Source organism: Myotis nattereri, assembly GCF_964212035.1.
Source record: "Myotis nattereri genome assembly, chromosome: 2".
Taxonomy (NCBI): domain Eukaryota; kingdom Metazoa; phylum Chordata; class Mammalia; order Chiroptera; family Vespertilionidae; genus Myotis; species Myotis nattereri.
In genome coordinates, this window is record NC_138076.1 from 166,764,783 (window position 1) to 166,792,776 (window position 27,994).

The window sequence follows — 27,994 nt, forward strand, 5'->3', positions numbered from 1 at the left end:
CCCTTCACGCCTGTGCTCTGGGAGAACCGGAAGGGATTGTCAAGTTCCTGGTTCGTAGACCCGGAAGTGGATGTACCTCACGGAAACTGGCTTTGGCCCTGCGGCTGCTGCCGTCGCGGCGGAGAAATTGTTGGAGCTGGCAGCCTAGGAATGGTGAGACCTCGCGGTTCTCTTCTGAGGGTTGTAAGCGGAGTTGGGGGGGCGTCAAATAGAATTTCACAGAGTGCCTCCAGGGACGACCCCCCCCTTCTGCCCCCGGTTTAGGGCCCCGCCCCGGTAGCGCCCCGGTAATCTGCGCATGCGTGGACCGGGCCAGCGTCTGGTCCGAGACGTTACGCATGCGTAAAGGTGGCTTACTGAAGGTGGGGTGAGAATTGGCCGGGTGTTTGCCCCCCGCTTCCCGCCACCAGTCCGTGGGGCTCAAACCGAGGACGCGAGAGCATCGGGGTTCTCTCGGTGTTGCTTTTGAGTTTCACCACCACTGCTATCCCGAGCTCCTGAAACTGACCTGGACCAACCCCCACCTTGCTGTGCACTCGAGGGAGAATGAACCGAGGGAGGGAAGGGGGCGCAGACCCTGCCTCAGTCGGGCGTGGGATCGGGGCCCTTCGCCCTCTCCCCAGGTGGCAGGATTCCCAGCCGTGTTCCGTGGGGCGAGCTCACCTGGGGGCGGGGCCGGAAGAACAGCCTGGGCAGGAGGAGCGGGACCCGCAGGCGGCGCGCCCCCTCGAGTTCCCAGCACCCGAGTTCGGCCGCGTTGAAGAGCCTCTCCGCCCCCCGGGTGGCGGTTGATATTCGGGCAGTTTCCAAACTGTATTTTTCAGTTTCCCCGAGATACCACCCACCAAATCTTCAGCTAGATATGCAAATGGGGGGAGAAAAGAGGTGGACTGGTTGGAATTCTATCCTTTTCCCTTCTTTGGCCCAGGAGGGAAAGGGGTGGTGCCGTGGAGCTGAGTGGCCAGCTGTTGAGAGTGAGCCAAGAATCCCTTGTTTTCTGCTAGTTTATATCAAGGCCATTAACCTAGGGGCTGTGAGTAGAATTAGTGGGGTCCGTGAACCCCCTAAATAGTATGTGTTTGTACATTTTTCTGGAATCCATAGCTTTTATCATGTTCTCAAAGATGTCCGTGGCTTCCAAAAGGCTACTGATTTATCAGGGTCATATTGGCGAAATAGAGACTTTTGTCTTTCTTCTCCTTGTGTCTTCCCTAGCTTATGGGACCTGGGGGACCTGTTGCAGTATAAGGCGGTGAGGCTGGCCAGTTGGAATCCTGAGCCTCATGGAGCCTCATTTCTCCTTTGCAGAATCTCCTCTCAGCCTCTAAGCTCACCTGGTCAGAATCCTTGGATGAGCCTGTGGGACCCTTCCTCCTAGCCCTGTGGTTTGGAACCGGTGGCTTTGGGACTCTAAGAGGATGGACAAAGGTAGTATGAGGCCGGGCCAGCTCCCCAAATGTTTGGGCACCAAGCATCTGCTGAGTCCACCCTGTGCCTGACACATGTGTCTTTCCGCCCTGGCTGGGCATTGCCACCTCCCCCGGGGCCAGCACCACCCACATAGCTCTCGGCAGAGGCCACAATTGACCAACTTGCTGTTGAGCTGCTGCTCTTTGGCATGGCTGCATTTTGATGGCAGAGGGAGCAATTATGCGCAGAGCCTGGTGTGTCGTCACCACCAGTCTGACCTGAGCACCACGTGCTGCACAACATGACATGTGGCCCCGGGAAAGCTGCCCAGCGTGGAAGGTCTGGGCCAGGTCTGAGCCCAGATGGGATCTGGATGGCCAAGGAATTCCCACCTTAAAACCTCAAGTGTCAAGGAAGCAGGGGAGGGCTGAGAGGGCGGGCAGAGGAAGGGGAGGGCTGAGAGGGCTGGCAGAGGAAGGGGCGGGCTGAGAAGACCTATGAGCAGAGGCTCAGGGCTCTGCTAGGAACTTAGGAGGTCTGAGTTCACCACTTCTCTTTTTCTAGATTCTCAGGGGCTACTAGATTCATCCCTGATGGCATCAGGCACTGCCAGCCGCTCAGAGGATGAAGAGTCACTGGCAGGGCAGAAGCGAGCCTCCTCACAGGCCTTGGGCACCATCCCTAAACGGAGAAGCTCCTCCAGGTAGTACGGATTCGGATGGCCAGGGACTGACCAGGGGCATTAGGCGCTGCACGCCTTCACCCTGTTGGGAATGACTACCTGAGACCCTTAGAGGCCCAGTTGGCAGAACCTCGTGCTTTTCCTGTCCCTACTAAATCCCTGACAGAGGGCAAGGGAGGGGATCGCAGGTCTTTGGCATGAAGTCTTTGTGGTACAGCACTCTTGCCTCAGAGGGTGGGCACCGCTGTGTCATGCCCCATCCACGGAGCTGGAGCAGGCAGCACCCTGCTGGGAACCTGCTCTGTTCTGGAGGCATGATGGAAGTGGTTGTTGGGGAGCGGGCAGGATTACTCACTGGGTAGGATTCTCCACAGGTTTATCAAGAGGAAGAAGTTTGATGATGAGCTGGTGGAGAGCAGCCTGGCCAAGTCCTCTACGCGGGCGAAGGGGGCCAGTGGGGTGGAACCAGGGCGCTGTTCTGGAAGTGAACCCTCCTCTAGTGAGAAGAAGAAGGTGAGGAATGGGAAGACGTGGCAAGGAGGTGGGAGGGTAAAGGTGGGGTCCAGGGCCACAGTTTGTCAGCTGGCAAGGGTTTCCCCATAACCTGTCCGTGGCAAGGGTTCTTCAGAGGATGCTGAGAGGACCAGACTACCTCAGATGCCTCCCTCCTGGGAACCTATCTCTTCCTACTCCCTCTTGCTTGTTCTACATCTCCCCCCCCCAACCCCCCCTTCAATGCATCCTGTATCACATTCTGTGTGGGAGGCATGGAGCATGCATCTATTCTGGGAGCAGACAGCCTGTTCCCAGCATTGCTGGGTGTAAAAATAATCCCCAGGTGGCATTGCTCTGGCCCCAGACACTGTACCAGTAAGAGTGTTTTCCTGGTATCCTCTCTACCCACCCTCCACTCTAGGGTTGGGGGTGCCACCAGCAAAGAGAAGACCCCCATATGGTCAAGGACTATGTAGAAGTGCTCTGGTAGGAACGGATGTTAGAAAACTAGCTCCCTGCCTATGCTGCTTATTGCTGAGTGGGGCTGGGGCTGTCACTTGAAGACCGGCTGCCCTGATGCTGGCTTTGAGCTCACTGTGTTCTTGTCCTCTGCCCAGGTGTCCAAGGCCCCCAGCACTCCTGTGCCGCCCAGCCCAGCCCCCACTCCTGGAATCACCAAGCGAGTAAAGAAGAGCAAACAGCCACTTCAGGTGACCAAGGATCTGGGCCGCTGGAAGCCTGCTGATGACCTCCTGCTCATCAACGCTGTGTTGCAGGTAGTGCTTCCCACCAGTTTTCCTGGCACTCTTTCTCCCCCAGCCTCCAGTTGTCCCCCAACTAGCCCAGGAGTGCCCTGTGGGTGGCAAGGGAAGGGTTTCTTTCCAGCGGTAAGGCCGAAGCAAACCCCTCTGGGGCCTTGCAGACCAATGACCTGACATCAGTCCACCTGGGTGTGAAGTTCAGCTGCCGCTTCACCCTTCGGGAAGTCCAGGAGCGCTGGTACGCCCTGCTCTACGATCCTGTCATCTCCAAGTGAGTGGGGCTGGCTCCAGCAGGGGAGAAGGAATGGGGATATCAGAATTTGGCCCCTGGAACAAGAGAATTGTACAAGGGCCCAAAGAGGGGGTCTGGGAGGCAGGGCTCCTGGGCCCTTGCACTCAGGCTTTAGAGGGAAGCTTCTTCCTGCTGCCAACCCTGCTAGTTCTGGCCTGATAGCAGGAGCAAGGGGATCTAGAAGTCAAGGAAATAGACTAGGAGAAAACACCCACATGAATGAGGGGAGCCCTGGTTCCACCACTGTGTGCATTGTGGTTTGAGGCAAGTCACCTCCCAACCTTTTCACACAGATCACCCACAATTCCTTCTAATTTTAGCACCCCAAGTCCAAATAAACCTGTGCACACATGCACCACACACTCTTCCTCCTCAGTTACTTCATTTAATGTCATCCAAATTTGTTTGGATGCTTAACACCTGTCTTCTACTCCATAGCCGCTGGCACTGCTTAAGCTTTAGCCATGGTCCTGATATACCAGGAAACAGGCAGGGCTCAGTGTGAGAAAGAGGAAGTGCTGGGCAGTGGCTAATGGGTGGCAGCTTTGGCCAAGGACAAAGGTCTTGGTTAGCCTCAGCTGGATTTAGGATCTTCTTCGGGACTGGCCCCAAGCGGGCTGTGTCTGAATCTCTTCACTGACTTGAACACAGGGACTTGGTTTCCTGAGTTGCCTATTCATACTTTGGACAAACCCATGAGACCATGCTAAGCCTTGGGCTCTTCCTACTGAGGGCCTGGCCTCTCGACCTGCCTCTCAAAGACCTGCAGGCTTTGGGGGAAATAGGAACTTTAGATTGCTCAACACCCTCCCTTCAACACTGTCCTGACCTGTCTCCTCCCTGCCTAGGCTGGCCTGCCAGGCCATGAGGCAGCTGCACCCAGAGGCCATTGCTGCCATCCAGAGCAAGGCCCTGTTCAGCAAGGCTGAGGAACAGCTGCTCAGCAAAGTGGGATCGGTAAGGATGAGGGCTAGTAAGGTTGATGAAGGGGCTGGGCAGGGTGGGAACTGGACTAACTAGAACAGCGGTCATCAACCTTTCGGACCTCATGGACCGCCAGTGGTCCGCAGACCACCAGTTGGTGACCGCTGAACTAGAAAACTGATGTGGGGAGACCCCACTGCCTGGAGACATGCTTGTGCAGATCCACACACCCTTGCACTCAGGAAGAGGCGAGCCCAGCTCCCTGGACAGCCATAGCTGCTTCTGGCTCCTGGTGGGAATGGCTTGGGGGTGGGCAAGGGTGTGGTGGAAAGGCAGGAGTGAGAAAACCTAGGTGCCTAGAGAGAGCATGCTTCTTGCCCTTCAGACCAGCCAGCCCACCTTGGAGACCTTCCAGGACCTGCTGCACAGACACCCTGATGCCTTCTACCTGGCCCGTACTGCCAAGGCTCTGCAGGCCCACTGGCAGCTCATGAAGCAGTATTACTTGCTGGAGGACCAGACAGGTAACTGGCCCCATGAACTGGCAGAGTGGGTTTGTGTGTGTGAGTATTCTGAGCACAGTTGCCTTCACGTGCCCTGTAGTTCCTCAGTGGCTCCCAGTGTCTGGTTCACCTCTCTTTGCAGCAAAAGCCACTTCCTTCTAGAGGGAGGGACATTAGCTGGAACAGTCTTCAGCTTCATGGCAAGGATAATTTCAGCCAAAATTGCTTGGAATCTGGGCAAAATGTCTAGATGGCAGTTGTCTATCATTTCTGGTTTTGTTTGGGTTTTGGCATTTTATAATTACACTAGAGGCCTGGTGCATGAAATTCATGCACTTGGGGGGTCCCTCAGCCTTGCCTGTGCCCTCTTGCAGTCCGGGAGCCCTCAAGGGATGTCCGACTAATGACTAACGGAGCTTAAACCCACTCCATGGGGAGCGGGCCTAAGCTGGCAGTCAGACATCCTTAGCGCTGCCACAGAGGTGGGAGAGGCTCCCATCACTGCCACTGCACTCGGCAGCCCTGAGCCCAGCTTCTGGCTGTGCAGTGCTCCCCCTGTAGTAGGCGAACTGACCACCGGGGGCAGCTCTGCATTGAGTGTCTGCCCCCTGGTGTTCAGTGCGCATCATAGTTACCTGTCATTCTGCCTTTGGGCCGAAATGGCTCGACTGGTCGACTGCCCCTTGGTGGTCAGTGCTCATCATAGCAAGCGGTTGAGCGGCCTTAGCATATCATTAGTGTATCACGCTTTGATTGGTTGACCAGCCAACCAGATGACAGGACACTTAGCATATTAGGCTTTTATTATATAGGATAAATAATACGTTAATATAATCTTCATGAATAACATTCAGGTATGAGCAAAATGTGAACATCCCCCTCACTCTCACCCTCCCCCATTTCCCATCCAAGAGATGATGCCCTTCCCTCTCTTCACCTTTCACTCACTGCCTCTCCTCCCACCAACAGTCAGTGCTGCCAGGCTGCCTTCGGGCCATTCAGAACCCCCACTGGGACTTCACATGGGTCCTTTTGTCCTCCTTCCCCAAGGGCCAGAATGCTCCCTGCTCCATCTCTTCCCTCAGCAGTAAAACTCTCACTCCTAGTGACAGATCAGGAAAGCAGTCTGGTTAAACTGCAGAAAACGCTTCAGTTGGGTTTGAGATTCAGCGTCAGACTTGCATAATGCAGCACACGCAGCTCTTCCTAAACGCTACTGCCCGTTGCCTTCTACATTGTTGTGAAAAGGAAACTTTGGCCATGCCCTTCACTTTACCATCTGGGCCTGCAGCTCTGGCTACTTACAGACGGTCCTACAAGAGGATCCTAGGGATCTCTGAATTTAGTGCCCAGCAGGCAGCCCACTTTATTCCTGCAGCATCCAAATCTGCTTCCTCCGGCCCAAATATCACTGAATTCCCAGAGAGAATGGAGACTGGATAAAGTTATTTTTGCTATTATAGCTAGCTCCTTTGTCACTATTTTGAAAGTTATTTGTGTAAACTTATTTGCTAACTTAAAGGTTTAATTTTTCTCTCCAAGAGTTCTTATGTGGGTATTTGATTTCTCTTTGCTGTTTAGAGCTAGGAGTCCTTAGCAACAGGGAATGTACACTGCTTAGTTGTTAAGTCAGTTGAATATTAGGTTGGTGGAATTTCAGGCAGCTGTGGTGGGGGAGGGACTTGGTGGCAGTGACCACCCCAACCCATCTCCCCACACAGTCTGACCTAAGGAGGCCGGTGTGGTGGTGGAGGGAACGTTTGGCAGGGAGTGAGGACACCCAGTGTTGTCAAACCCCTCAACCGACAGCTAGTGGGAGCGGCTACTGAACAGACACTTGCAATTGTGGGAAGAGCCAGCCTTAAGGCAGCAGTTCTCAGATTTTGGAGGCCCGGGTCCCTTTCACATTTTGACTAGAAAAAAAACTGAGAAACTTTCATGAAACAATATTTATCCTGAACATATCTAATGGGCTCTGATATTATCCTATTTCCATCTCATTTTTGGAAAAAATGAAACTAATTTCACGACTCATTAACACGGTATGACTCACAGTTTGAAAAACACTGGTTAGGGTCGGGTAACTCCTAGCACGTCCTTTCTAAATGGGCTAGTGCCTCAGCCCCTCGCTGAGGGCGGCAGAAAATGTTCAGGAGCATGTGATGCTTTGGTTTTTTGGTTTGGAATCAGGAAAGCAGAGCTTGAATCTTGGTTCTGTCCTAAACTAGAGTCTCATAGATGAACCTTCCCTCCTGGGTCCATTTCCTCATCTATAAAATGGAACTAAGAGCAGTACCTTCTCTGCTTAGTTCAAGGCTGTGTGAGAGCCCTTCACACACCAAAAAGCCCACACGAAAGGTCAAACTTCATTCCCTTCCCTTTGCAGAAGCGCCGCTGCCCTCCATTAGCCGCAGGCGTGCTTTGTGCCGGATTAGCACGCAGCCCGGTCTGGCGTGCGCCCCTTGCCTGTGTTGGATTAACTCCGTTCATTTCAGCAGGAAGCTGGCCTCACAGGCTCAGTCTTTACGTGTCCCCTCAGCTCAGTGGTCTGCTCAGCAGCTGGAGGCTGAGGAGTAGCTTCGGTGCTGACCCTCCCTCCGTCCTTTGTTCAGTGCAGCCGCTGCCCAAGGGGGACCAGGTGCTGAACTTCTCCGATGCAGAGGACCTGATTGATGACAGTAAGCTCAAGTGAGTGGCTGGGCCCACAGGCAGGGTGTTCCTGGGGCAGAGTGCTCAGGTACGTGGCCCTACCGCTCCTGCTGCAGAGAACAGAGCTCAGCCCAGGTGCAGCCTCAAGCTCCAGTTGTAGCGATTGGCACCTGGTCTCTCTGCTCAACCCTCACACTCCCACAGCACCTTACACCTCCAGGCTCCCCAGGAGAAGGCTAGGCCGAGACCAGAGAAGCAGCCTCCTGGGCCGCTGGGCTAACTGGCTGAGGGAGGTCCTGTTGGGCCAAGGAGCACCTGATGGTGATGGCAGGTGAGCTGGAAGTGGAACCTCATTCATTCTTCTCTTCTCACCTCCCAGGGACATGCGAGATGAGGTCCTGGAACATGGTGAGTGTGCTCTGGTGGGGACAGTAAGGGGGTGGAAGCTCCTGCCTGAACACAGCGGACCAGTACCGGGTGCTAGTGACTTTGGTGTGTCCCTCCTTACCACCCCAACTCACCCCAGAGCTGACAGTGGCTGACCGGCGCCAGAAGCGAGAGATTCGTCAGCTGGAACAGGAATTGCATAAGTGGCAGGTGCTCGTAGACAGCATCACAGGTGAGGAGGCCAGGGGACCAGGATTGCCTGGCTAGGTGCATCTTCCTTTCCCTCAGTAGACCTTGCCCTAGCTCCCTGCCTTCTGCCCTGTAGCCCTAAAGGGTGGGCTCTCCCCCACACGAGCTGCTCCTCCCCAGGCATGAGCTCTCCGGACTTCGACAACCAGACGCTGGCAGTGCTACGGGGCCGCATGGTGCGGTACCTGATGCGCTCGAGAGAGGTAAGGCAGGCCCCGCTCCATCCCATTCCCGTTCCCCCCTCCTGTTTCCCTTCTCCATCAGTCTTCCCCTCATGTCCTTTCTGTGTCTGGTCCCTCATTTCTCATCTTTCCCTGGCCTGTGTGGACCCATCCCCCAATCCTCAGCTGCTAGCCCTCACCTGCTCCATTTCCCCAGATCACCCTGGGGAGGGCAACCAAGGATAACCAGATTGACGTGGACCTGTCTCTGGAGGGTCCAGCTTGGAAGATCTCCCGGAAGCAAGGTACCAACAGGAAGCAGTGAGGATGTCTCTCCTGGTTTCTCACTGCCCTCTGCAGCCTTGGGGCTTGGTCTCTGAGGAAACTCTCATGGATGAGCTGGCATTTTAAGATCTCTAATTTGGGAGTCCTGGGTGCCTTCTAGCCCACCCCCAAGAATCAGAGAGGGCACATGGGGGCTTTGGGCTCTTTTCTGGTCTTCCCCCACCACACCATCCTCTTTTTCTTCTCTGTTCCATAGGTGTCATCAAACTGAAAAACAACGGTGATTTCTTCATTGCCAATGAAGGTCGGCGGCCCATCTATATCGATGGACGGCCGGTGCTGTGTGGCTCCAAATGGCGCCTCAGCAATAACTCTGTGGTGGAGGTGAGTTGGGAAGGAGGTGGAGAGGCCACACTGAGACCTGCCTGGGGTGTGGTGAACCAATATGTGGGCCCACCTCTGTCCTCAGCCCCCCTTCTCTCCTGCCTATAGATTGCCAGCCTGCGATTCGTCTTCCTCATCAACCAGGATCTCATTGCCCTTATCCGGGCTGAGGCTGCCAAGATCACCCCACAGTGAGGCATGGTGGCAGGACCCATGGGCTTTCTGGCCTCAGTTTCGCCTGCCATTCCAGCGCCCTACCTAGAGCTGGGAACTCGGGCTCCTGGAAAAACCAGTGGGTAGCGAGAGACCCAACTGACAGCCCACTGATCTGAGCCTTCGCCGGGGTGGGGCAGGGGAGAGAGGGTACAGGGCTGGCCCTCAGGAACCCCTAGGGGCTGGGACTCTGCAGCTCCCTTAGAGCCAGAGCCCCTCCCCTTCTCTCAGCAGACCACCTCCCCTCTCCCCGGACTCCTAATCCCTGTGTCTCCAGCTGATTAGCTTCAGACTTTTACTGTATTTTCTTTTGTAAGTAAAAAGCACTGAGTTCCAAAGTAGTTTCTTTATTACCTTTTAATATAAAAAATGTGGGACAGGTGAGTCAGGGGCACATGCAGGGGATGGCAGAACCCCTCCTTGGCCTCAGCCTCTGTCTCCCAGAAGACAAGAGGTCAGAGGAGCAGGCTGAGCGGGGGACCCACCAGAAGGGGCCAGGAGACGGCTAGCCTGGGGCCTGTCCCTGAGGCTCCAGCCCTCCCTCCATGAGAGCCCAGGGCCAGGCCTTCCTTGGCTCTCAGGCTCCTGCCCTGAGCCAGCAGGCAGCCCGGAGTCCCTGGGGTGGCTGCCACCCTTCCTCTATCCCGACGTTGGGCAAAGCAGCAGATGGCAGCATGTCTGGCAACAATGAGTTCTGGGGCTGGCAGTCAGACCCCTGTGCCTTCTTCCTGGGTCCACTGGACCGTGCCAGGGCCATGGCAGCCAATAAGCACCATCTCCAGGCTGTGGGGTTCCCAGGACAAGGCCAGGCCCCCTGACCCTGGCGGGGGCTCTCCAGTGCTGGCAGCCTCCGCCTGGCTCACAGGATCCAGGGGCTCAGTCCTAGCCTCTTCCTCAGGAGGCGGTGAGCTGGGGGTGCTAGGCTCTGGGCAGAGTTCTCCTGAGCCTAGTGGCTCTGAGTCAGAGGTGGAGGTCCAAAAAGCTGTTGTTTGAGGCCAGGGGGAGCTCTGAGATGCTGGGGGACCCCAGGGCCAGGGTGCCATGAGGGGAGGGGCCCCCAGACGAGGGTGGGGCCAGGTCCCACTCAAGACAGAACCAGCTGGGGGCTGCGGACAGTAGGAAGATACCCCAGTGTCCACACACAGAGGCTGCAAGAGTCCAGAGGTGCTGGCTGGGCGTGGCCCCTCTCCTGATGCCTGAGGGCATGGGCCCTCCCTGTGGGGCGCCAGGAGGAGCTGCACTGCCTGGCGCAGGGACTGCAGTCCTTCCCGCATCTGCAGCACCTGCTCAGACAGCTCCATCACCTTCACAGAGGGAAGAGGGAAGGTCAGTGGAGTCAGGACCTACACAACAGCAGCCTCCCTGCCCTCCCTCCCCTCTTCCCCTCACTCACAGCCTGCCGAAGCTTGTCCAGCGTGTCTGTGTTACTCGCCTCACTGGGTCCGAGGGGGAGGGTAAGCAGGCTGTTCTCTGTGGACCGTAGGATGAGGTTACTAGCCAGGGTCCAGGCCTCTGCCCCGGTTAGTACAGATAGGGCCCAAGTTAATGAATTCTGCCCAAACTGCCAGGGGACCTCGGACACCCTGCCCCTTGCCTTCTCCCCAGGAAGCTGCTTTCTGTCTCTTGTTCTGTCCTCCAGGGACATGGACGCTCCTGGGAGCTCATTACCTGGTCCACACCCAGGGCTGCATGGCTTGGCTGGGGGCCATTTTTAACTCTGCCTTAGCCCTCTACCCTGCCAGTGAGCCAGAAGATGTGCTAGGGATCTTAGCAACATTATCTTATTTAGATGCACACAACCATTTTACAGACCGGAAGCTGAGGCAAGAACCAAGGTCACACTGCTGGAGAGCTGACAGCAGAGCTCCAGACCCGTTCCCAGCCACCCTCCCACACCAAGGTGCTGGTCTTAACCACCAGACTCCCTGCTCATACCATGCAGTGGGCGGAGGGGAGGAGGGCTTCTAGGCAACCTCTGTATCCTGTTGGTTTCTCAGAGGGTCACAGGGCAAAGGGAGTGCCCTGCCAACCTTCCCCCGAGCACCGGGTCCCAGTACCTGGTCCAGGGGAGGAGCTACTGCTACATTCTGGGACAGACTGCCCCATGCGGAAGGAGAATTTGGGTTGGTCGGAGCCACAGCCATCCTCAATGCCATCTACTACCCTGTGGACACAGGCACCAGGACAGTAAATCGACAGGTAACCACTGCGGTGTTTCTTGGGACAAGATACCCCAGTGTCCTCATATAGAAGTTACAGGACCCTGGAGCCGGGACAGGGGGCTTGGGACCCCAAGAGAAAGGTAATATGAGATGTCCCTTCCCCTAGGAGATTGCAGTTTCACTGGGGATCCAAGATTGACACATGAAACAGCAGGAGAGTTCTGAGCTGAGTTCTGAATGGGAGGTATGGGAACTCCAGAGGCGTAGTCGGTCAGAGCATGTACTTATATGGATAGGGGGTGAGGGGCAGCCGGGAAACGGGAAACGGAGGAGTCAGGAAAGTTACACGAGGCAATGGAAGAGGCTGGGAGGGTTAGGGTGGAGGGAGGGGCACCCAGGGCAGGGGTGTGAGTGGCCGGGGCCCTGGTCCTATCAGCACTATCTCTGCCGGAGGGCAGTGGCCCAGCGCCTGCTCACCTGGGGCTCAGATCCGGGGGCACATTCCATGGCACAGGGGGCAGCTGCAGCCCCTCTAAGCTCCGAGGGTGTGCAGAGGGGCCAGCTTCAGTCCCTGCCCTACCTGGCCGCCCTCTGCCACCCAGACGGGACCGGGGTGCGGTTTGGCGCGGGGACAGCAGCTTGGCGGCGGAGGATGAGGAGGTGCAGCCTGGGGACAGCAGGGGGCTGGAGGGTTCATCAGCTGGGGCTGGTGAGGCCGCAGGGCCCTGCTCCCCATCTGTTTCCTTCTCCTCCAGTGTGGACATGAGGGTGTCGCCGCCACTCAGGGAGCTGGTGTCCGCCTGCGAACAGTGGGGGCCAGGGAATTGGGCTTATCTTATGCTCCATTCACCTCCCCCACCCTGACCTCACCCCACTGAGGAAGAAGCTCAGTTGGGGGAGGGGAGGGCTGCTTTCCTGCTGTCACCGAAAGCCACTAAGCCCCTCAAAATTCTAGCCAGTGCGGCTTGGTCCCTTAGGCTAACTGAACTGTCGAAGAGAACACAGCACTAAAAACTGGTTTGGAATTTGTGACATAAGTCAGTTTTATTTCACGGTGAAGAAGCGGGTCAGATGCAGGGCTTTCTTCAGAGGTGGCCTGGTGGCTGTGTGTAGCCGCTGCCCTGCCCTCTGACACCATCCCTCCTCTTGGGCCTACAGGCTCCTTTTCTGGTCCCAGTGGGCTCGGCGGCCGTACCCTAAGACCTCACTCTGGAGGCAGGAAAACGGCGCAGTGGCTGAGCATGGCTGGGCTCTAAAGGACAGTGTGGGTGTGAAGAGGCAGGGAGAGTGTAGACCCCTACCATGTGCGGCGGTGTTCGTCCAGGCCATGTACTAACACAGCACCTCCAAAAACCCCAGCCTCTGCTCACCTCCCCAGGCTCCCTGGCACCCCAGCCTCATCCATGCACATACCCAGCATCCTCACCTCCGTGGGGCCTCCGCCAGCACCCAGGTTGTAGCTGAGCTCCCCTCGGAGACCCTGGCTGAAGCGTGGGGCAAACTCGGGGTACAGTGCCAGGCTTTCGTGCAGCCCAGCCAGCTGCAGACACTGCAGGACGCAGTATGTCAGCCCTTTCACGTCGGCATTGGCCTTGACCACTTGCTCACGCCGGGGCAGCTCACAGCCGATCAGATCTCCCTTCCCTGGGGAGAGGAAGCAGAGGTCAGGCCTCGATGGAGGGAAGTCAAATGGAGGCTGCTGAGCTTTCCTCATGGGCTGAGGGCTTTTCAGCTGCCCCCCCCCCGGGGGGGGCCAGGACAGCACTGTGACCCAGGTGCTGCAGCACACGGGATCAAAGCCACTGTGCTGACACACATCCAAATTTTACCTGAGACCAGTGAGCAGTCACCAATTCTAGTGGCTCCTGGCCTGCCCGGGGGTCAGCGTGCTCTGGGACAGTGAAAAGCCAGACTCCCAGGCTCTGTTCCTATCTACAGAGTCAGAGTATCCACGGGAGACCCCATAATCCGATGGTTTTCCGGCCTCACAGGTGATTCGGGGGTAGCTTATCCGGGAACAGTGTGGAGCTGGCAGGTCAGTGCCCATGTGGCACAGTGGAAATGCCAGGCTCATGTCCTTCCAGCCCTGATGCCTGGTCTCTGCAATAGATCCGCATGGAACTGAGGCTGCGGTGCTTTCCTGATCTGACCAGCAGGTGTCAACGAAGGGTATCCCACCACCTGCTGACTCTGCCACCTGGCTGACAGATTGTAAATCTGTATCCCAATCTCAGAAATGTTAAATGGAGGGGAAAAATGTATGTCTTAGAATCAATGAAATGCGGTGTCTCCGAACAGAAATGTGGTGAAGATTAAGTAAGTTAGTGGAGATAAAGTGCCTGACATAGGCCATCAATCAGAATTCCTTTCCTTTCCTCCCCTGCCCACAAATCCCCTGTAGATCCTTCCAACAGGGATGGGGTGCCACCCGGGATTGGACAGAGCACCCACTGCCCTCACAAGCCAGCTCAACCCACAGCCAGTCAGTTCACAGATTAAAGTGTTTCCTTATCCTTCAGGAAGGTGGATCTCTGCCACCCCCGCCGTGGGCTGCCTCATGCTGCCAGCACAACGCTAAATGTTCATGGACTTTTGCTCAAACTTAAGACTAGAATGCATCACTGTTAAATCTTATTTTCTTGGTATCAGGCCATCCTTCTGGTTCCTTCTGAGAGCTGTTTGGATCTCAATGTGATCATCTGATGAATGAGCTCTCTCCTCATGTGTGTCATCCGGAAATAGGATAAGTGTATATTTCTTGTCTTCATCCAGGAGGTGAGATAAAAATGAGAAACAAGAGAGGAGCAGGGACAGAGTTTTGTGCCACTGGTCTCAGGGACCAGCGACCACCCTCCAGGCTGGCAGCTCAGCAGAGCCTCCTCCCGCTCAAGCTCATCAAGATCCTCCTGACACCACAGTCCAACCCACCTCGTTGGCTTGCCTTCTTCCTCCCCCGCACGGAGTTTGCACATGCTTAGCTGTTAGTTCATACACAGAGGAAGGGGCTGGAGTTGACATTGCTAGATGCACGGTGAGTCTTAGCTGCCAGGAGCAGGCAGGAGGCACTGGATGTTCAACTAAGGAAGCAGGTGGGAGGTGGGATGAAGGCAAAGCAGTGAACCAGGTCCCGGGAATCAGGCATTCTCTGGGCACCCACAGCGGCCAAGTCAACAGAGGAAACAGTTCATTTGGAACAGATGTGCAGGGACAGGATGGGTCAAAGGTGAAGTAAGTCCCGGTGCTGGGGACATTCTGGAGGCAAAGGCCCGGGGTGAAGGCGGTGGTCATTCTTGAGGCTCTGTCTCAATTCTGAACGTGGCTATTCTGAGATCTGGTGCCTGGCATCAGTGAAGACATGTTCTTGCAGGACTCATGCCAGCTCCCAGCCACACTGCTTCCTCGATGCAGGCTGAAGCCATCTGTTTAATAATCCACTTGACAATCTTGCTTTGGGGTGACCAGTCTGCAATGATCAAAATCTGTCTTCTCACCCTTGTGAATCTCTCCAGTTCCCCACAAGTTCTCAAGGACGGACAGACACATGTGAGCAGCCATTAACTCTGTCTGCTCAGAGTCCTGGCACAAACGGCATCTGGCCCAGAAGCCAAACTCATAAATGACACAAGGTGAAGGGTGAAGCAGCCTCTTGCCTCTCTCAGTTCCAAGACCTGTTTCCTGTCGGAACATCTTCCTCCTCGAGGGAGAGAGGATGGGCACAGTAGCTGCTGGCATCTGGTCTTCCTGATTCTCCAGATTAGTACACATCGCAGCTGCTCCGGGCATCACCTGTCCACACAGTGAGTCTACAAGTGCTTGGCTGCTTGAGGATTCAGCCGTGGTTAGGTGCCACCTCCTTTCCGTCCAGGCCTTGCCCGTGTGCAAGGTCCTCTGAGGTCACTGCTGGCAGCCTCTCACAGCCCAGGTGCCATGCAGCCCATGTTTCCCGGATGCCCAGATGTGCTGCACGTCAGGGCATCCTGAAACAAAGCCCTTTCTTGGGTGCAGTCTCCACAGAGCAGAGCGCCTGGTAGCACAGTGTATGAAGCTTGAGGTCTAAAGTTGGGTAGACAAGTTCTAAGCCAGCCTGTCAGTTCATCAACCTCTGGGAACCTTTGTCTCCTTCTATGTAAAATAGGAATAACACCACTTCCTCCCCCAGGGTTTTGAGGTTTGCTTGAGAGGAAGGTGCAAGCTGGCCCCGCTGTGAGACCCTGGCGTCAGCACTATTATGATGCTGATTCCATAACTGCAAATTCTTCTTCCTTGTCAAGGAGTGGATCCTTTCCTTTTCCCCTTTTCACCTCTTTCCTTTTCCAAGAAAGGAGTATACATGCTGCTTCTGAACTCTGCTGTCATCCCTCAAGGCCCTGGGCTGGCTGTCATCTGCCCTGGGAGAGTAGTAGCATCTCCTCTCTCCCCGGCCCAGTGGTGGTGGGAGGCCCACAAAGCAAATGTCCATTCCTCGCTTCCCCAGCCCTTCCTGAACACTCTCCAGCAATTAAATCCTCAGCGTTTGAATTTCTTCCTTGTCAGAAAGTGCTGCTCACCCATGTCCCATCATATACGACAGACTGACTGGTCCTCCACTCACTCTGGCCTCTGACACCCTCTAAATGGGTTCCACCTCCTTACGTTGCCACCAGGCCCACGCTGAGCTTTTCCCAGAACTCCATGGCTGCTCCATGGCTACTCCTGGCTCCATCCTGGCTGTCTCTCCAGGTGGTCTTGCCTGGGTCCCCTCTCTGGATTTTCTGCACACGGGGCCATCTGCCTCCCACAAGCCCTCTCCCCCACCCTCACAAACCTAGGATGGCAAGCACGGTGCCACCCTTGAGCACCTCCATGGAGCCGGAGCAGACGAAGTAGAGGGCCTGGAGAGCGTCGCCTTGGTGGATGAGGTACTCGCCGGGTGTGCAGAAGGCGGGCCGCAGGGCCAGGGACAGCGCCCGCAGGCAGCCGCGGCTTGCCGCCTCAAACAGGGGCAGCTGCAGGACCTCCTTGTGCAGGTGCATGGCAATGTCTGCTCGAAGCTCATCAGGAAGGCTCTGCAGCAGCTGCAGGTGGGGAGCAGAGGGGAGGGTTGGGGTGGCAGAAAGGGAGGCAGCCTCCAACCTGCCCCACAGGGACTGGTCATTGAGGGGCTCTCTGCCTCCCTCTCAGCCACTTTGTTCCCTCCATGAGCAGCCCAGCTCTCCTCCTCCAGACCTAACAAGAGTGGAGAGGGGCCTCCACACCTTCCTGGCTGCCCTCTGCCCCATGCTGCTGTCCCCCAGGAGAGAGCAGAGGCAAGGAGGCCAGAATTCTGCACTCCTGGCCTCCCAGCCCACTCCTGAGAATTTTAGACCAATTGCACACCCCTTGAAGGAGCAAAGCTAGAAGGGTCAGCCTGGAGGCCTGCGCACCTCTGTGGTGTCGATACCGTTGTTCACGGCCCAGGTCGCCTGGAAGTACTCGAGCATGCGCTGCTTGAGGGGCTTGGGGATGCGGTGGATGCGGATGTAGTCGCGCAGGTCGCGGGTGCGGCTGTGGTACAGAAAGCGGCGGGCGTACATGCGCTGGATGATGGCCGTCACGTTCCCAAACACCACCGCGTGCATCAGGGCTGGGGAGGGTGGCGAGAGGGGGTCACCTCCAGGACTGGCCTGGCCCAGCCTGACTGACACCAGGCTGCGCACGTCTGTCCCGCCCCGCCCGCCCTCGTCCTCCACAGGCTCCTGGGAAAGGCACAGGGCTGCGCTGGGTGGCATGGAGGCCTGCAGCCAAGTGGGCTCTCCCGGCCTTGGCCTCAAGGTCCTTGGGCCCCTAAAACAGAAGAACTTCTGGGAAGACCCGTGGGAACCTGGGAGAGGTGGAGAGGGAGGGGCCACCTGGGGCCAGAAGTCTGGGAGCGTCCCAGAGCGTGGCCGGCCTCACCCCCGATGAGCATGGTGCAGATGGAGAAGATCTTCTCCGTGTCCGTGTTGGCAGACACGTTGCCGAAGCCCACGCTGGTGAGGCTGCTGAGTGCGAAGTAGAGGGAGGTGATGTAGGCGCTGCGCAGGGACGGGCCGCCCAGGAGCTCCAGCCCCGTCCTGTTGGCCTCGCTGCTGCAGTTGTCGCTCTGGTCAGAGCTGTTCGCTGCAGCTGGGCTTCGGCCCACCAGGTAGTAGGGGCTCTCCAGCCGGCGGGCCAGCTCCTGCAGCCAGCCTGGGAAGGGGGCAGGGGCGCGAGTCAGCGGGCGAGCACGCCAGGCTGTGGGTGCAGGTATGCCTGCTGGTAGCCCCGGGTGGGGGACATGTGGATACAGATCTATGCCATGGTTTCCCTCCACCTTCCTCCTCTGCCGGCCCAGTGCCCTCCTCTCCATCCCCTCAGCCCTCAGCAAGACGAGCACAGGAGGCTGAGGCTGAGGCTGAGGCTGCCATCTCCCCAGCTGGAGTCTGTTGGTGCCGAGGATGGAGTAAGGAGCACTGTACCCTCTCCCCACAGCTGGCACTAACCCAGACCACTGTTCCCAGGGCTGGATGGGTGAGGCCACCTCCTCTGCCCTGTCCACTCGTCTTTGAACTTGCCTCATCTCTCCACACAACCACACACACCACTCAACTTCACACGCATGTTCTCAAGCACAGCGACATGGATATGCACATGACACCACCAAGGCTATACACGTGCTCCCCACAGGCAGGAGGACAAGGGCACACACATGTGAGCACATTCGCAGAGGCACAGCCACGCCACTCACACGGAGAAGGCCAGTGAGCACGTGGGAGATAGACAAGGCTACACGGGTGCTTGCACACTGGTGTCCAGGTTGGAGAGGGGACACACTCGCACGGATACAAGCACATGGGTGAGAACACTCAAAGGCCACAGGCAGGCAGGCACCTGTGCACATGCAGACACAGACCAGCCTGGCGGGCTGGGTGGAGGCTGAAGATCATCCCAGTTTCCCCATCAACCCCATTCTCTGGGCTTCCCTTGGCAGGAGGTGGGAGCAGTGGGACCTACCTCTTCACATGCACCTGCCCCCTCCCACCTCAACACACCCTAGACCCCCTGCTCCACACTCTCCCCAACACCTTACACATGTTGCCCGCCCCCCCCCCCCCATGATCCCAACTCTCCCTCTCTCACCTACCCACCCATTCATTCATTTGGCAACCCTTTGCAGAGGCCAGGAGCTGCGGGGACCCATGGGAGCTTCCTGCAGTGTAGGAGCTACATCCAGAGTTACACAAGGCCCGAGTGCCACACGACGGGGCTCACACCAACATGCTATGGGCTACGGCTAGAAGGCTTCCTGGAAGAGGAGACATTTGTCCTTGGTCTCAGAGGATGGATAGAGTTTCGATACAAAGACACTGAGGTGGGGGAGGTCATTCCTGGTCTAGGGAAAGGCATAAGCAAAATCTCAAGATGGAAACAAGTACAGGCAAGCAACTCGGCTTAGCTAGATGGGGGTTCACACTGGGGCATCAAATTCCGGGCCAAGAAATTTGGGGGGTTGTGAGAAGGCCTGAGCCAAGGTGAGATTCCCCTCCTGTTAATTGAGGTGTCCTGTGAGAATGCAGGGGAGCGTGCAAAACTTTTCAGTCATTAGTTGGGCCCTGAGGGTGAAGCCAGTGGCCAGGTGAAGGGGGGGAGGGGGGGAGAAGCAGGAGCACAGGGGAGGGTGGCAGAGGTGCCCCTCTTCACCTTGGCCTGGGCCTCCACATGGGGAGTCAGGCCAGCAGAGTCTGTTCCTGAGGCTGGTGACTTAACTGGGAATTGCCCTGAGTGAGTCCCTCAGTACTTAGCACAGTCTTTTGAAAATCCAGCCCATCTCCACTGGGCTGATGGGAATCTGGGGCAGGAATCCTGTGCCCACACCACAGGCCGTGGACCAGGGGAACAAGGCCAGGAAGCCACAGGAAGGTGCCTCCCGCAGACAGAGCGGGGCCGGCGGGAGGTCTGGTGTGACTCCAGCCTGGGTTGGGATAGTTTCCCTGGAGAAAGAAGGTGGAGGTGATGACCCGAAGAACTTGGAAACACCCAGATGTGAACTGGTACCAGCCCCAAATAGGACAAAAGTACTCTGGAACTTGAGGTTCAAGGGTACAAGAATGGCCATGTCTATCTACAAAGCAATCCACCGCCCCCACATCACCAGGCTCTCCCTGGTGGACTCAGAGCCCGCTGGGAGCCAAAGTGTTACCCATGTCGGCTCCTTAGCCCGTGAAGTAGCCAGGACAAAAGAGCTCCATGGACTAAAGCCCAGGGTGCCTGGGTCCCCTTTGGGATGGAGGGGCGGACCCAGGAATTTGGTGTCTCAGCCCACTTTGGGGCCAGCGCTTTGTGTCCCCGTTATCCATCTCTTGGCCCTCTGACTACATGTTCACTGAATGCCGTCTGAACCCAGAGCAGCCTCCACACAGCCCTACTCTGGGAAGGGCAGGCGCCAAGGAGCTGACACTGCCTGGAGCATCTGTGTGCTCGGTGACTCCAGGGCTTGGGAAATGTCCAGGTGGGCCCTCTGGACCTCACGCGGGTCTCTCTGGGCTGGAGAAGGAGAGAGCGTTCACAGGAGCCTCCTCATCCCTGGGAACTGACCCGAGGAGGTTTCTAAGGCCAACCTGGCTCCCACCGAGGAATGGACAGTCATGACAGGCTGTCAGAGCAGCTGGTGTCTTACCACTGACTGGGAACTGGTGCGAAAGGCCAGCACTGGAGGTCGCTGGAGGGCTGGAGGGCGGGGAGGAAGACTGGGGTGTTACATTTTGGAGCTGCAAGCATGGAGAGTTAGAAATGGCTGGGACAGAATGGTTTGGCGTCAGAGAGAAAAAATGGAAGTTGAGATGTCCACGTAGTGACGCCAGGGGAACTGCAAGGGAGAACAAGGTGAGAGGGGAGCGATCTGAGGAAAGCTCGGAGCTGAGGGGCTGGAGTAGGAGGAGGCCAGCCCAGGGCAGAGGGGCAGAACATTTCGAAAGACTGTGTTTGGCAGGGTCAGGTGCTACAGGGATTTCAAGAGGATGAGGGTTTGGCCCCAGATCGCTGTGACCCGCTGGATGACATTTCGGGTGATGTTTTGGGATGAGAAGTAGAGCTGGAAGCTCTCCTAGCAGGAGTTAAGATGTGAGTGGGAGGTAAGCAGAGGGAGGAGTTGTGAAAGTGGAGGTGAAATGAAGGAGAGTGAAGACACTGGTGGGATGTGGAAAAGACCGAGTTTTAGGCTGGAGGAGGGCTGAGAAGCAGCCGAGAGAGATGCAGACTGGAGGTGACAAGAGTGGGGAATAAGGCTTAGGAGCCGAGATGTTGGGGGATGAGCTTCAGAGAAGGTAGCAGGGACGTGCCAGGCATCAGAGGAACCCTGGAGGACACTGGCTCCCTGCACAGCCTTCTCCAGCTAGGCAGGGGCTTGAAGAATGTGATAAAAGTTTGGCCACAAGAAGGTCATTATGGGTGAATAAGACTCCTCCAGGCAGCCCACCAGGCTTTCTCCACAAGGCCTGGAGAACAGGCCTACTGTGAGGTGATGGCTGTCACACTCACACACATACCACCCCCACATTTTTCTCAAACACACGTCTACTTGCACACATGTTACTGTGACACACACATACAAGCACACACACACACTTCTACACATCTCTGACCAGCTCGCAAACATGCCCTGACAGAGACACATGCATTCACACTTCCCTGACACACATACACTCGAGTAGACACACTCCTGGACACATATGTATGCACACTCGAATGCCCCCCTCCCACCCCAGCCTCTCGTACCTATCTCAGGCAGCTCAGATGCGCTGCTCTCAATCTCCTGCTGGCCGATATAGAACCAGACGCAGGCCACCCAGTGGGCGAGCAGGGCAAACACAGCCATGAGCAGGGTCAGCACCACAGCACTGTACTGCGAGTAGCGGTCCAGCCGCGGGAGCAGGCGCAGCAGGCGCAGCAGCCTCACAGTCTTCAGCAAGTGGGCCCCGAAGTACTGTGTGGGGGTGCGGGGGGGGGGGTCACTCCTGGCCCAGCCCCCACTGTCCCACCCCAAAACCCACCCTGCCCGGCCACACTGACCACGTTGACCTCGAAGGCATGTAGCAGGTCAAAGGGCAGGGCGGCAATGACGTCCAGCAGGAACCAGGTGGTAATGTAGTGGAGGCAGATGGACTTGGGGGCAAACACCACCTGGCCCGACTTGGACACGAACGTGGTTCGGAAGTTCAGCACGATGTCTGTGGAATGCCCGGGGGGGACTTGTTTCAGGGCGGGGAGGAGCCACGCTTCACTGGGCACCAGCTCAGTATTTGACACTATCCTGGGGCCTTGACCTGCAGTAACTCTAAGAGGTGACCACGGCTAGGCCTATTGGATGGAGAAAGTAACTGAGGCTTGGAGAGGCTCTGACTGGCTTAGGGTCACATAACCCGTGAGCGGTAGAGACACGTGTGGGACTTGGGTCTGAGTTCAAAGCCCGCAGGGGGAGGGCCCGGGGCACTGGAGCCATGCAGACTATCCCCACGAAAGCCCAAGGGGCACCTGGCACGGGGTTGGGTGGGAGGCACAGAGGGCACCTACCAAGAATGAAGAGGACCTCCACGGCCAGGTCACAGACGCTGGGGGGGCCGCGGGCGGCGCTGGGCTCCCGGGCTGTGCTCACACACACGCTGTAGGGCACGGTGACGGCCACGTAGAGGGTGGCGAGCAGGATGAAGCCGTCCCAAGTGGCCCTCAGTGCCCCACAGTGCAGCAGGATGAACGGTGACTTCCGAATGGCGGCTACCTTGTACTCAGGCAAGTTTGGCTTCTCCCCAAACACCTTCTGAGTGAGGCAGGGCGGGTCCAGGCAGGATGACAGGAAATTGGTACAGGCTGAGTTTGGATAGGGTCCAGGACAGGCATCCATCTTCTTTCCCTCCCTGCATTCTCAAAGTAACCTCTGACACAGGCATTCGAGTCCCCACATTATAGAGCAGAAGACTGAGGATTAGGGAGGTCAAGTGACTTAGCTAAGGTCACACAGCGGTTTAGGGGAGGAGCCAGGATTAAGCCAAAAAGCCCATCTGACCCCAGGGCCAAGACTCTCCTCTATATTTTCGGTGGATCATGCATATGACAGTCCCTCCCTCAGTCACAATCCCAAAGTACTGGTGGGGCCTGTGTGGTCTCCTGGACATTCTCAGTTGCCCCCTCCATCTCCTCAGCCGTCCCTACCCTGGCCCAACCCCCAGACACACACCCTAGTGCTCAATCCACCTTATTGAGCTTGTGCTTGCCCTTGGGTTGCTTCTGCAGGTGCCCAGACAGGTGGTAGAGCACAGCCCGGCTCCGCCGCCGGTTGGCATTGAAGCCTTTGGCTCTTGCCCGGCCATATCGGCGCCGGCCACGACCTGCAAAAGAAGAGGGGCCCGTGAGGACGATGGTGGAATGGTCTTGGGTGTAAGACAGTAGGTGCTGGCCCATGGACAGGTCTGGCTCATTGACTGGTCTGTTTAGAGTTGGAGGCTCTGGCATGCCTCCCTTCCTAGAATCACTTGCACCCCCGGCAAAGGGCAACCCTACAGGTGCTTGAGACACCCAGTGCCTGCTTGAAGGAGAAGGAGGTGTGGACCAAGGCAAGGCAGGAGAGGCTCTCCACAGGGAAAGGCCAGGGAACAGAGGGGAGAGGTGGTCCCTGGGGTGGGGGGAGTGCAGAGCAAGCAGAGGCCATCAGGCAGAGCTGCAGAAGCTCAGAGAAGGGCTGCAGGGTCCAGGTGCAGGGACCACTAAGAACTTACCTTGTGGAGAGGCTGAGTCAGGGCTGGGGTGGGGGATGAGGAATGGAGACTACCCAACACCCCCAAGTGGCAGAGAGGCCGTGGAGCAGGTTCGGATGACAGCTCGGTGAGCTGTCTAAGGGCCTTCCCAGCCCTGGGAGGACTCAAAGGGGGGCTTTGGCCAGGGCTCTCCAGTCAGACATGTGAGGAAAAGGCCTGGGGCTGCGGGCTATGGCTCAGCCTCACTAATTGGTCAGAAAATGGAACTTCACAGGCACTAGTGGAGTTTGCTTTCAGTTTTTTACTTAGTTTGACTTCAAAACTCCAACCATACACCCTGGCTGGTGTTGCTAAGTTGGTAGAGCATTGCCCCATGCACCTAAAGGTCTCGGATTCAATTCCTGGTCAAGGGCACATACCTGGGTTACGGGTTGATGCCTGACCCTGGTTGGGGCACATGTGGGAGGCAACCAATCAATGTGTGTGTCTCACATCGATGTTTCTCTCTCTCCGTCTCTCTGCCTCTCTCTCTCCCCTCTCCCTCCTTTCCTCCCTTCCACTCTCTCTCTAAAAAAAGAAAAAAATCAATGAAAAAGATATCCTCAGGTGAGGATTAATAATAACAAAACTTCAAAATGCTCCAACTGTATACCCACCAGTCTACTTGGAAACAGGCTTTCTATACCGGGCCATGTGGAGCGGAGAACAGCACAGGCTCTCAGCCAGCAGAGTGGGAGCCAACAAGTGTAAACGGGTGGTGCATCCACAAGCTCAGGCCTGAGGTGACCAACACCCCAGCCACAGACGTTAAATCAATGGCCCCACAGGCACCTACCTGTCTCCTTCCATTTGTCAGGGCCCCCTCGGCTCTTGGTGTCACTGATGTCCTTGTGAGAGACCAGGAAGAGGGCCACCTCCCCTTTCTCATTCTTGATGGGTATCACATCCAGCAGACACCAGAATGGGAGCCCTGGGCACAAAGACAGACTCAGCCCAGCTCCCATTCTCCACCTGCCCCAGGTGACAGAGGCTCCACTGACACCCACGGCGAGACACAGCAGGACCCTGGGAGGGCAGCAGCCGCCTGCTCCATCCCGGACAGGTTTTGATGGAACAGGGTGATAGAAAGCCAGGGAGAGCAGGGATGACGGTCAGACATGTGTGTTCACAGATCTGTCCTACTGACACTGGGACATTTTCCTGCTGGGTTGGGGAACCCAAGATGGGAAACCGAATGGAGGCTAAGGATGGGGTGAGGATGGAAGAGAGGACGGCCGGGGATGGGGTGGGGTGGAGGAAGAGGAGGTGGGTGTGTGGGAAGTTAGGATGAGATGGGGAGATGGAGAAGATGAGAATGGAAAGGAGGCACAAAGGATGGGGCGGGTGCCAGTCTGGGGGAAACTGAAGAGGTGCCAGGTGGCCCCTCACCACTCTTCCGGTAAAGGATCAGCTCTGCCTTGAACTCCTTGTGCTCATCCAGGGCCTTGCGGATTTGTTGGCGGACGAGCTCACTGGTGTCTGGCCCATAGAGGAAGGAGCAGGCACAGCCCCGCTGCATGACTTCAGCCCGGGAGAAACCCGTGAGGTCACAGAAGCCATCAGAGCAGTAGACCACCGGGAAGAGCCCCGCCACCTGGGCATTGCCCAGCACGAAGTTACTGTCTGCAAGAGAGCGTCTCTCAGAGGAAGCACAGGACAAGAGGTGCAGGGCCCACCACCCCTTCTTTCCATTAAGGCGGGCTTCATAAAACCCAGGAATCGTGTGTGTGTGCGTGCGTGCGTGCGTGTGCGTGTTGGGGGTGTGGACAGGGTTAGGCAGGAATGTTTATGAACAGGAATGAGTGTGTCACCTGTGTCAGTGCCCCACTCTTTGCAGTGTGTGTATGGGTGCATTTGAGAATCAGCACCTGTGAACACTGAGCTTGGTGAATGCAGCCCTGTGTGGGCACTGTGCCCTCTGGAGTGTGTCCTGAGCAGCTTGGGGCAAGAGGTGGGTTTGGGGAGGCTGAAAGGAGGACCACAGCACCAGCTCTAGGCCAGCCTCAGCCCCACCCTACCTCTGCTAGGCTCACTCACCAGCTAGGCACCCAATTTGGCCATGTGGCCCCTCCCACTGGACTGAGAGGCTGTCCAGGCCACCATCCATTCTGCCCTGTTTGAGCCCCAGCTGGGTGCCCTGGCTCAGGAATGAATGAATGTGACCGAGAATGAGCGTGTAAGAATGGGAGCTGAATATGGAGTCTGGAGCCAGAAATGTACTGGGAAGTGGGGGGTGCTGAATCAGCAGGAGCCAAGCACACAACAACGCAGACGGAGAAGCCTGGGGTGGGGGGGACGCTCACAGAAGGGCTCCCACCGGCTTTCTATCAGGAACAGGAGACCACGGAGGGCGCCAGGCAGGGAGCTGGGAAGCCCCACTGGGGGGAGGAGGAGAGGGGAGGGGCTGCCATGATCTTCCCTGTGCTCAGACCTCAGGAACCCACAATCTAGACGCTCTGGTCGCCTTCTCCAAACTTCCCCAGTCTCGTTGGTAGCTTCCAAATCGACCTTTGGGGGCTAGTGGACTCCGTGGGTTTAGGCGGTCAGGTGAGCTTGGCCAAGCGGTACACTCCTGAGTCCCACCGACCCTATCTCCGTTTGCGCACCTCTTGTCTAAATCTTGTTTGTGAGCCCCCACCTCACCCGCTATCCCGCCAGTGCGAAGGCAGAAGGTAGCGGGTGGGAACGCGCCAGGTCCAGGGACGGGATGGGCAAGACTGACTGGGTTGGGGTCGCGCCTCGGCAAACAGACGGCACCCCACGCCCCAAACCCGGAGGCTTCTCGCCGTTTTCCTGGCCTGGGTCAGGGTTGATTCTAAACCTTGGGGGCGGGAGGGGGTGAGGGGAATCGGCGTCTGGAAGGAGACGGAGGTCTCAGCTACCAGCTGGGGCAGGTGGGGGCGGAGCGGGAAGGAGGGAGGGTGAGCGCAGGAGGGCGGCCAACCGAGATGCTGGGTGCCGGACCCGCGGAACCCCGGGCAGGGGCCCGCTCGTTCAGGGGCCATCGGGCCGCGGGTAGGACTCACGCGTGCCGTCGAAGCGCGTGGCGATGGTGTCCAGAAAGGTGTTCTGCGGCGCCAGGAGTCCCCGCATGGCCGGCATCTTAGGCAGCCGTGGCCGCCCGCCCCATCCCTCCGGGGCGCGGGGACTCAGGGCCGGGGGAGGGCGCCCAGCTCGGCCGCCCCCCGCCGGGCCCCGCGCCCCTTAGCGCAGCTGTCGGGGGACAATGCCCACCCCAGACTCGCAGGCCCCGCCGGCCGCCCGCGCGCGAGGGGCCGTCCCTGCCGTCGGGGCCCGGGGCATGGCGCGCGGCCCCTCGCGCTCCGGCCGCCCACGAATCCCCGGCTCCAGACTCTGCGCCGGCTGCGCTCTCGGCACCTTCCGCTCGCAACGGCGGCGACCGTGGCTCCCGTTTCAGCTGCAGTTCGGCTCCCGCACGGGCTCGAATGGGTGCCGGGTCCCCGCGGCTCCCTCCGTCTGTCGGGGAGAAGCGGCAGCCTCCCTCCCTCCCTGGGGCGCCCGCCGCCTGCACCGGGGTAACCATGGAGACCGGGCACACCCAGGCAGGGCCGCCTTCTTAAAGGGACAGGACTCCCACCGAGGGAACCCCCTCCCCTCGGGACCTCGGTGGGAGCAGGGGAGGTGGCGGTCCTCCAATCCCCGCCGCCCGGCCCGCCCCGAGCCGCCCGGCCCGCCCCGCGGAGAAGGACCGGCGAGCGCCGGGTCTGGCTGGGGCTCCCCAGCCGCAGGGGAGCGGCGCCTTCTCCGCAATAGGGACCTGAGGAGAGGCTGGGGCTGGGGGCGGGGGCGGGAGGGAAGGTAGAGTGTGCCTTCCCCGAGGAAACTGTAATCGGAAAAGGGGCGGGGGCACTAGCGCAGCAGGTGAAGGCCGGGTAGTTGGCGGAGGTTGGGATCCCTAGAGGGATCCCAGTTGTGCAGGGGAAGTCTAAAGGCGACTGGGGGGGGGGGGGGGCGTTCTGCACACAGCTTCTGGGCATGCCAGCCTTTCTCAGCCTCAACTTGACCCCTGGAAATGGATCGCTCCATCTATAGCAGATGCCGCTGCAGCCGGGAGCTGTTGGGAAATTGGAGGGTGGGAAGCCCTGGGAGGAAGGTTCAAATGCGCCCCGTGTGCGCTCCGGAGCGGAAAGGGTACAGGTGTGCGCGGATGCGGGGAGGCCAGACCCTCTGCCTTGCCCCCATATTTCTATTCATCACCTATTGCTCCCAGGCTGCGCTAGAGGGTCCGGTTGCCAATGCCGGGGACAGGTAGACGTCAGACGCTGGTGAGAACTTCCTAGCCTAGCACGTGGGTCCGGGCGAGCCCGGAGTCAGGAGGACCCAGCCTCCGCACCCCGCCCCGCTTCAGTCCTCGAGAACTCGGCTGGGATCTGGAGGGGAAGCTGGCAGAGGTGGGGTGCGTTGGCTCCATCCCCCCTCGGGTGAGGAATTGAAAGGAGGGGCCAGGCGCCCGGAGAGGAGGCGGCCCGAGCAGTCTCCTGCTCGTCTCTGGCGCTGCGTCGGTGTCCCCAGCCTCGCGCTGCCAGCGCCGCTCCTCCCTCCCACGGTTTGCAAGTGAGCACGGCTACCGCCCGCGCCCAGAGGAGCCGCCGGGGCCAAAACAGCAATTTGTTCCCGAACGAGTGAGGCTGGCGGCTGTGCACTCCCCACCGCT

At 57.9% G+C, this 27,994-nt stretch overlaps 2 protein-coding genes across 10 annotated transcripts; one reads left to right on the forward strand and one right to left on the reverse strand.

The window, feature by feature from the left end:
* Positions 1–56: 56 nt before the first annotated feature.
* On the forward strand, positions 57–9,733 carry MCRS1 (microspherule protein 1). 7 transcript variants are annotated; one of them, XM_081084781.1, is made up of 15 exons: positions 57–153; positions 1,309–1,428; positions 1,975–2,113; positions 2,467–2,605; positions 3,205–3,363; positions 3,510–3,619; positions 4,489–4,597; positions 4,950–5,088; positions 7,680–7,755; positions 8,096–8,124; positions 8,243–8,335; positions 8,473–8,555; positions 8,731–8,818; positions 9,055–9,182; positions 9,291–9,733. In XM_081084781.1, the coding sequence occupies exons 2-15, from the start codon at positions 1,419–1,421 to the stop codon at positions 9,375–9,377; spliced, it is 1,389 nt and encodes a 462-aa protein (XP_080940907.1). In that variant the 5' UTR covers positions 57–153; positions 1,309–1,418; the 3' UTR covers positions 9,378–9,733. The 7 variants fall into 7 exon arrangements, with proteins under 7 accessions (XP_080940907.1, XP_080940909.1, XP_080940911.1 ...); XM_081084783.1 differs by having other exon boundaries at positions 58–153; positions 1,216–1,428; XM_081084785.1 differs by having other exon boundaries at positions 58–153; positions 1,216–1,337.
* On the reverse strand, positions 9,727–26,421 carry KCNH3 (potassium voltage-gated channel subfamily H member 3; the record flags this gene model as incomplete). Of its 3 annotated transcripts, none has more annotated exons than XM_081084779.1 (15): positions 9,727–10,699; positions 10,789–10,865; positions 11,453–11,559; positions 12,035–12,357; positions 12,984–13,201; positions 16,362–16,611; positions 16,960–17,159; positions 17,471–17,743; positions 21,308–21,515; positions 21,602–21,759; positions 22,103–22,346; positions 22,781–22,914; positions 24,116–24,250; positions 24,709–24,942; positions 26,346–26,421. In XM_081084779.1, the coding sequence occupies 15 exons, from the start codon at positions 26,419–26,421 to the stop codon at positions 10,103–10,105; spliced, it is 3,234 nt and encodes a 1,077-aa protein (XP_080940905.1). In that variant the 3' UTR covers positions 9,727–10,102. The 3 variants fall into 3 exon arrangements, with proteins under 3 accessions (XP_080940905.1, XP_080940904.1, XP_080940906.1); XM_081084778.1 differs by having other exon boundaries at positions 10,789–10,907; XM_081084780.1 differs by lacking the exon at positions 11,453–11,559 and having other exon boundaries at positions 12,138–12,357.
* Positions 26,422–27,994: the final 1,573 nt, after the last annotated feature.

Excerpts from the sequence above, each read along its gene's own strand:
- MCRS1 (XM_081084781.1), top strand. Across the intron at positions 2,606-3,204 it reads CCTCTAGTGAGAAGAAGAAG|GTGTCCAAGGCCCCCAGCAC; the intron begins GTGAGGAATGGG and ends TCCTCTGCCCAG. Across the intron at positions 5,089-7,679 it reads CTTGCTGGAGGACCAGACAG|TGCAGCCGCTGCCCAAGGGG; the intron begins GTAACTGGCCCC and ends TCCTTTGTTCAG.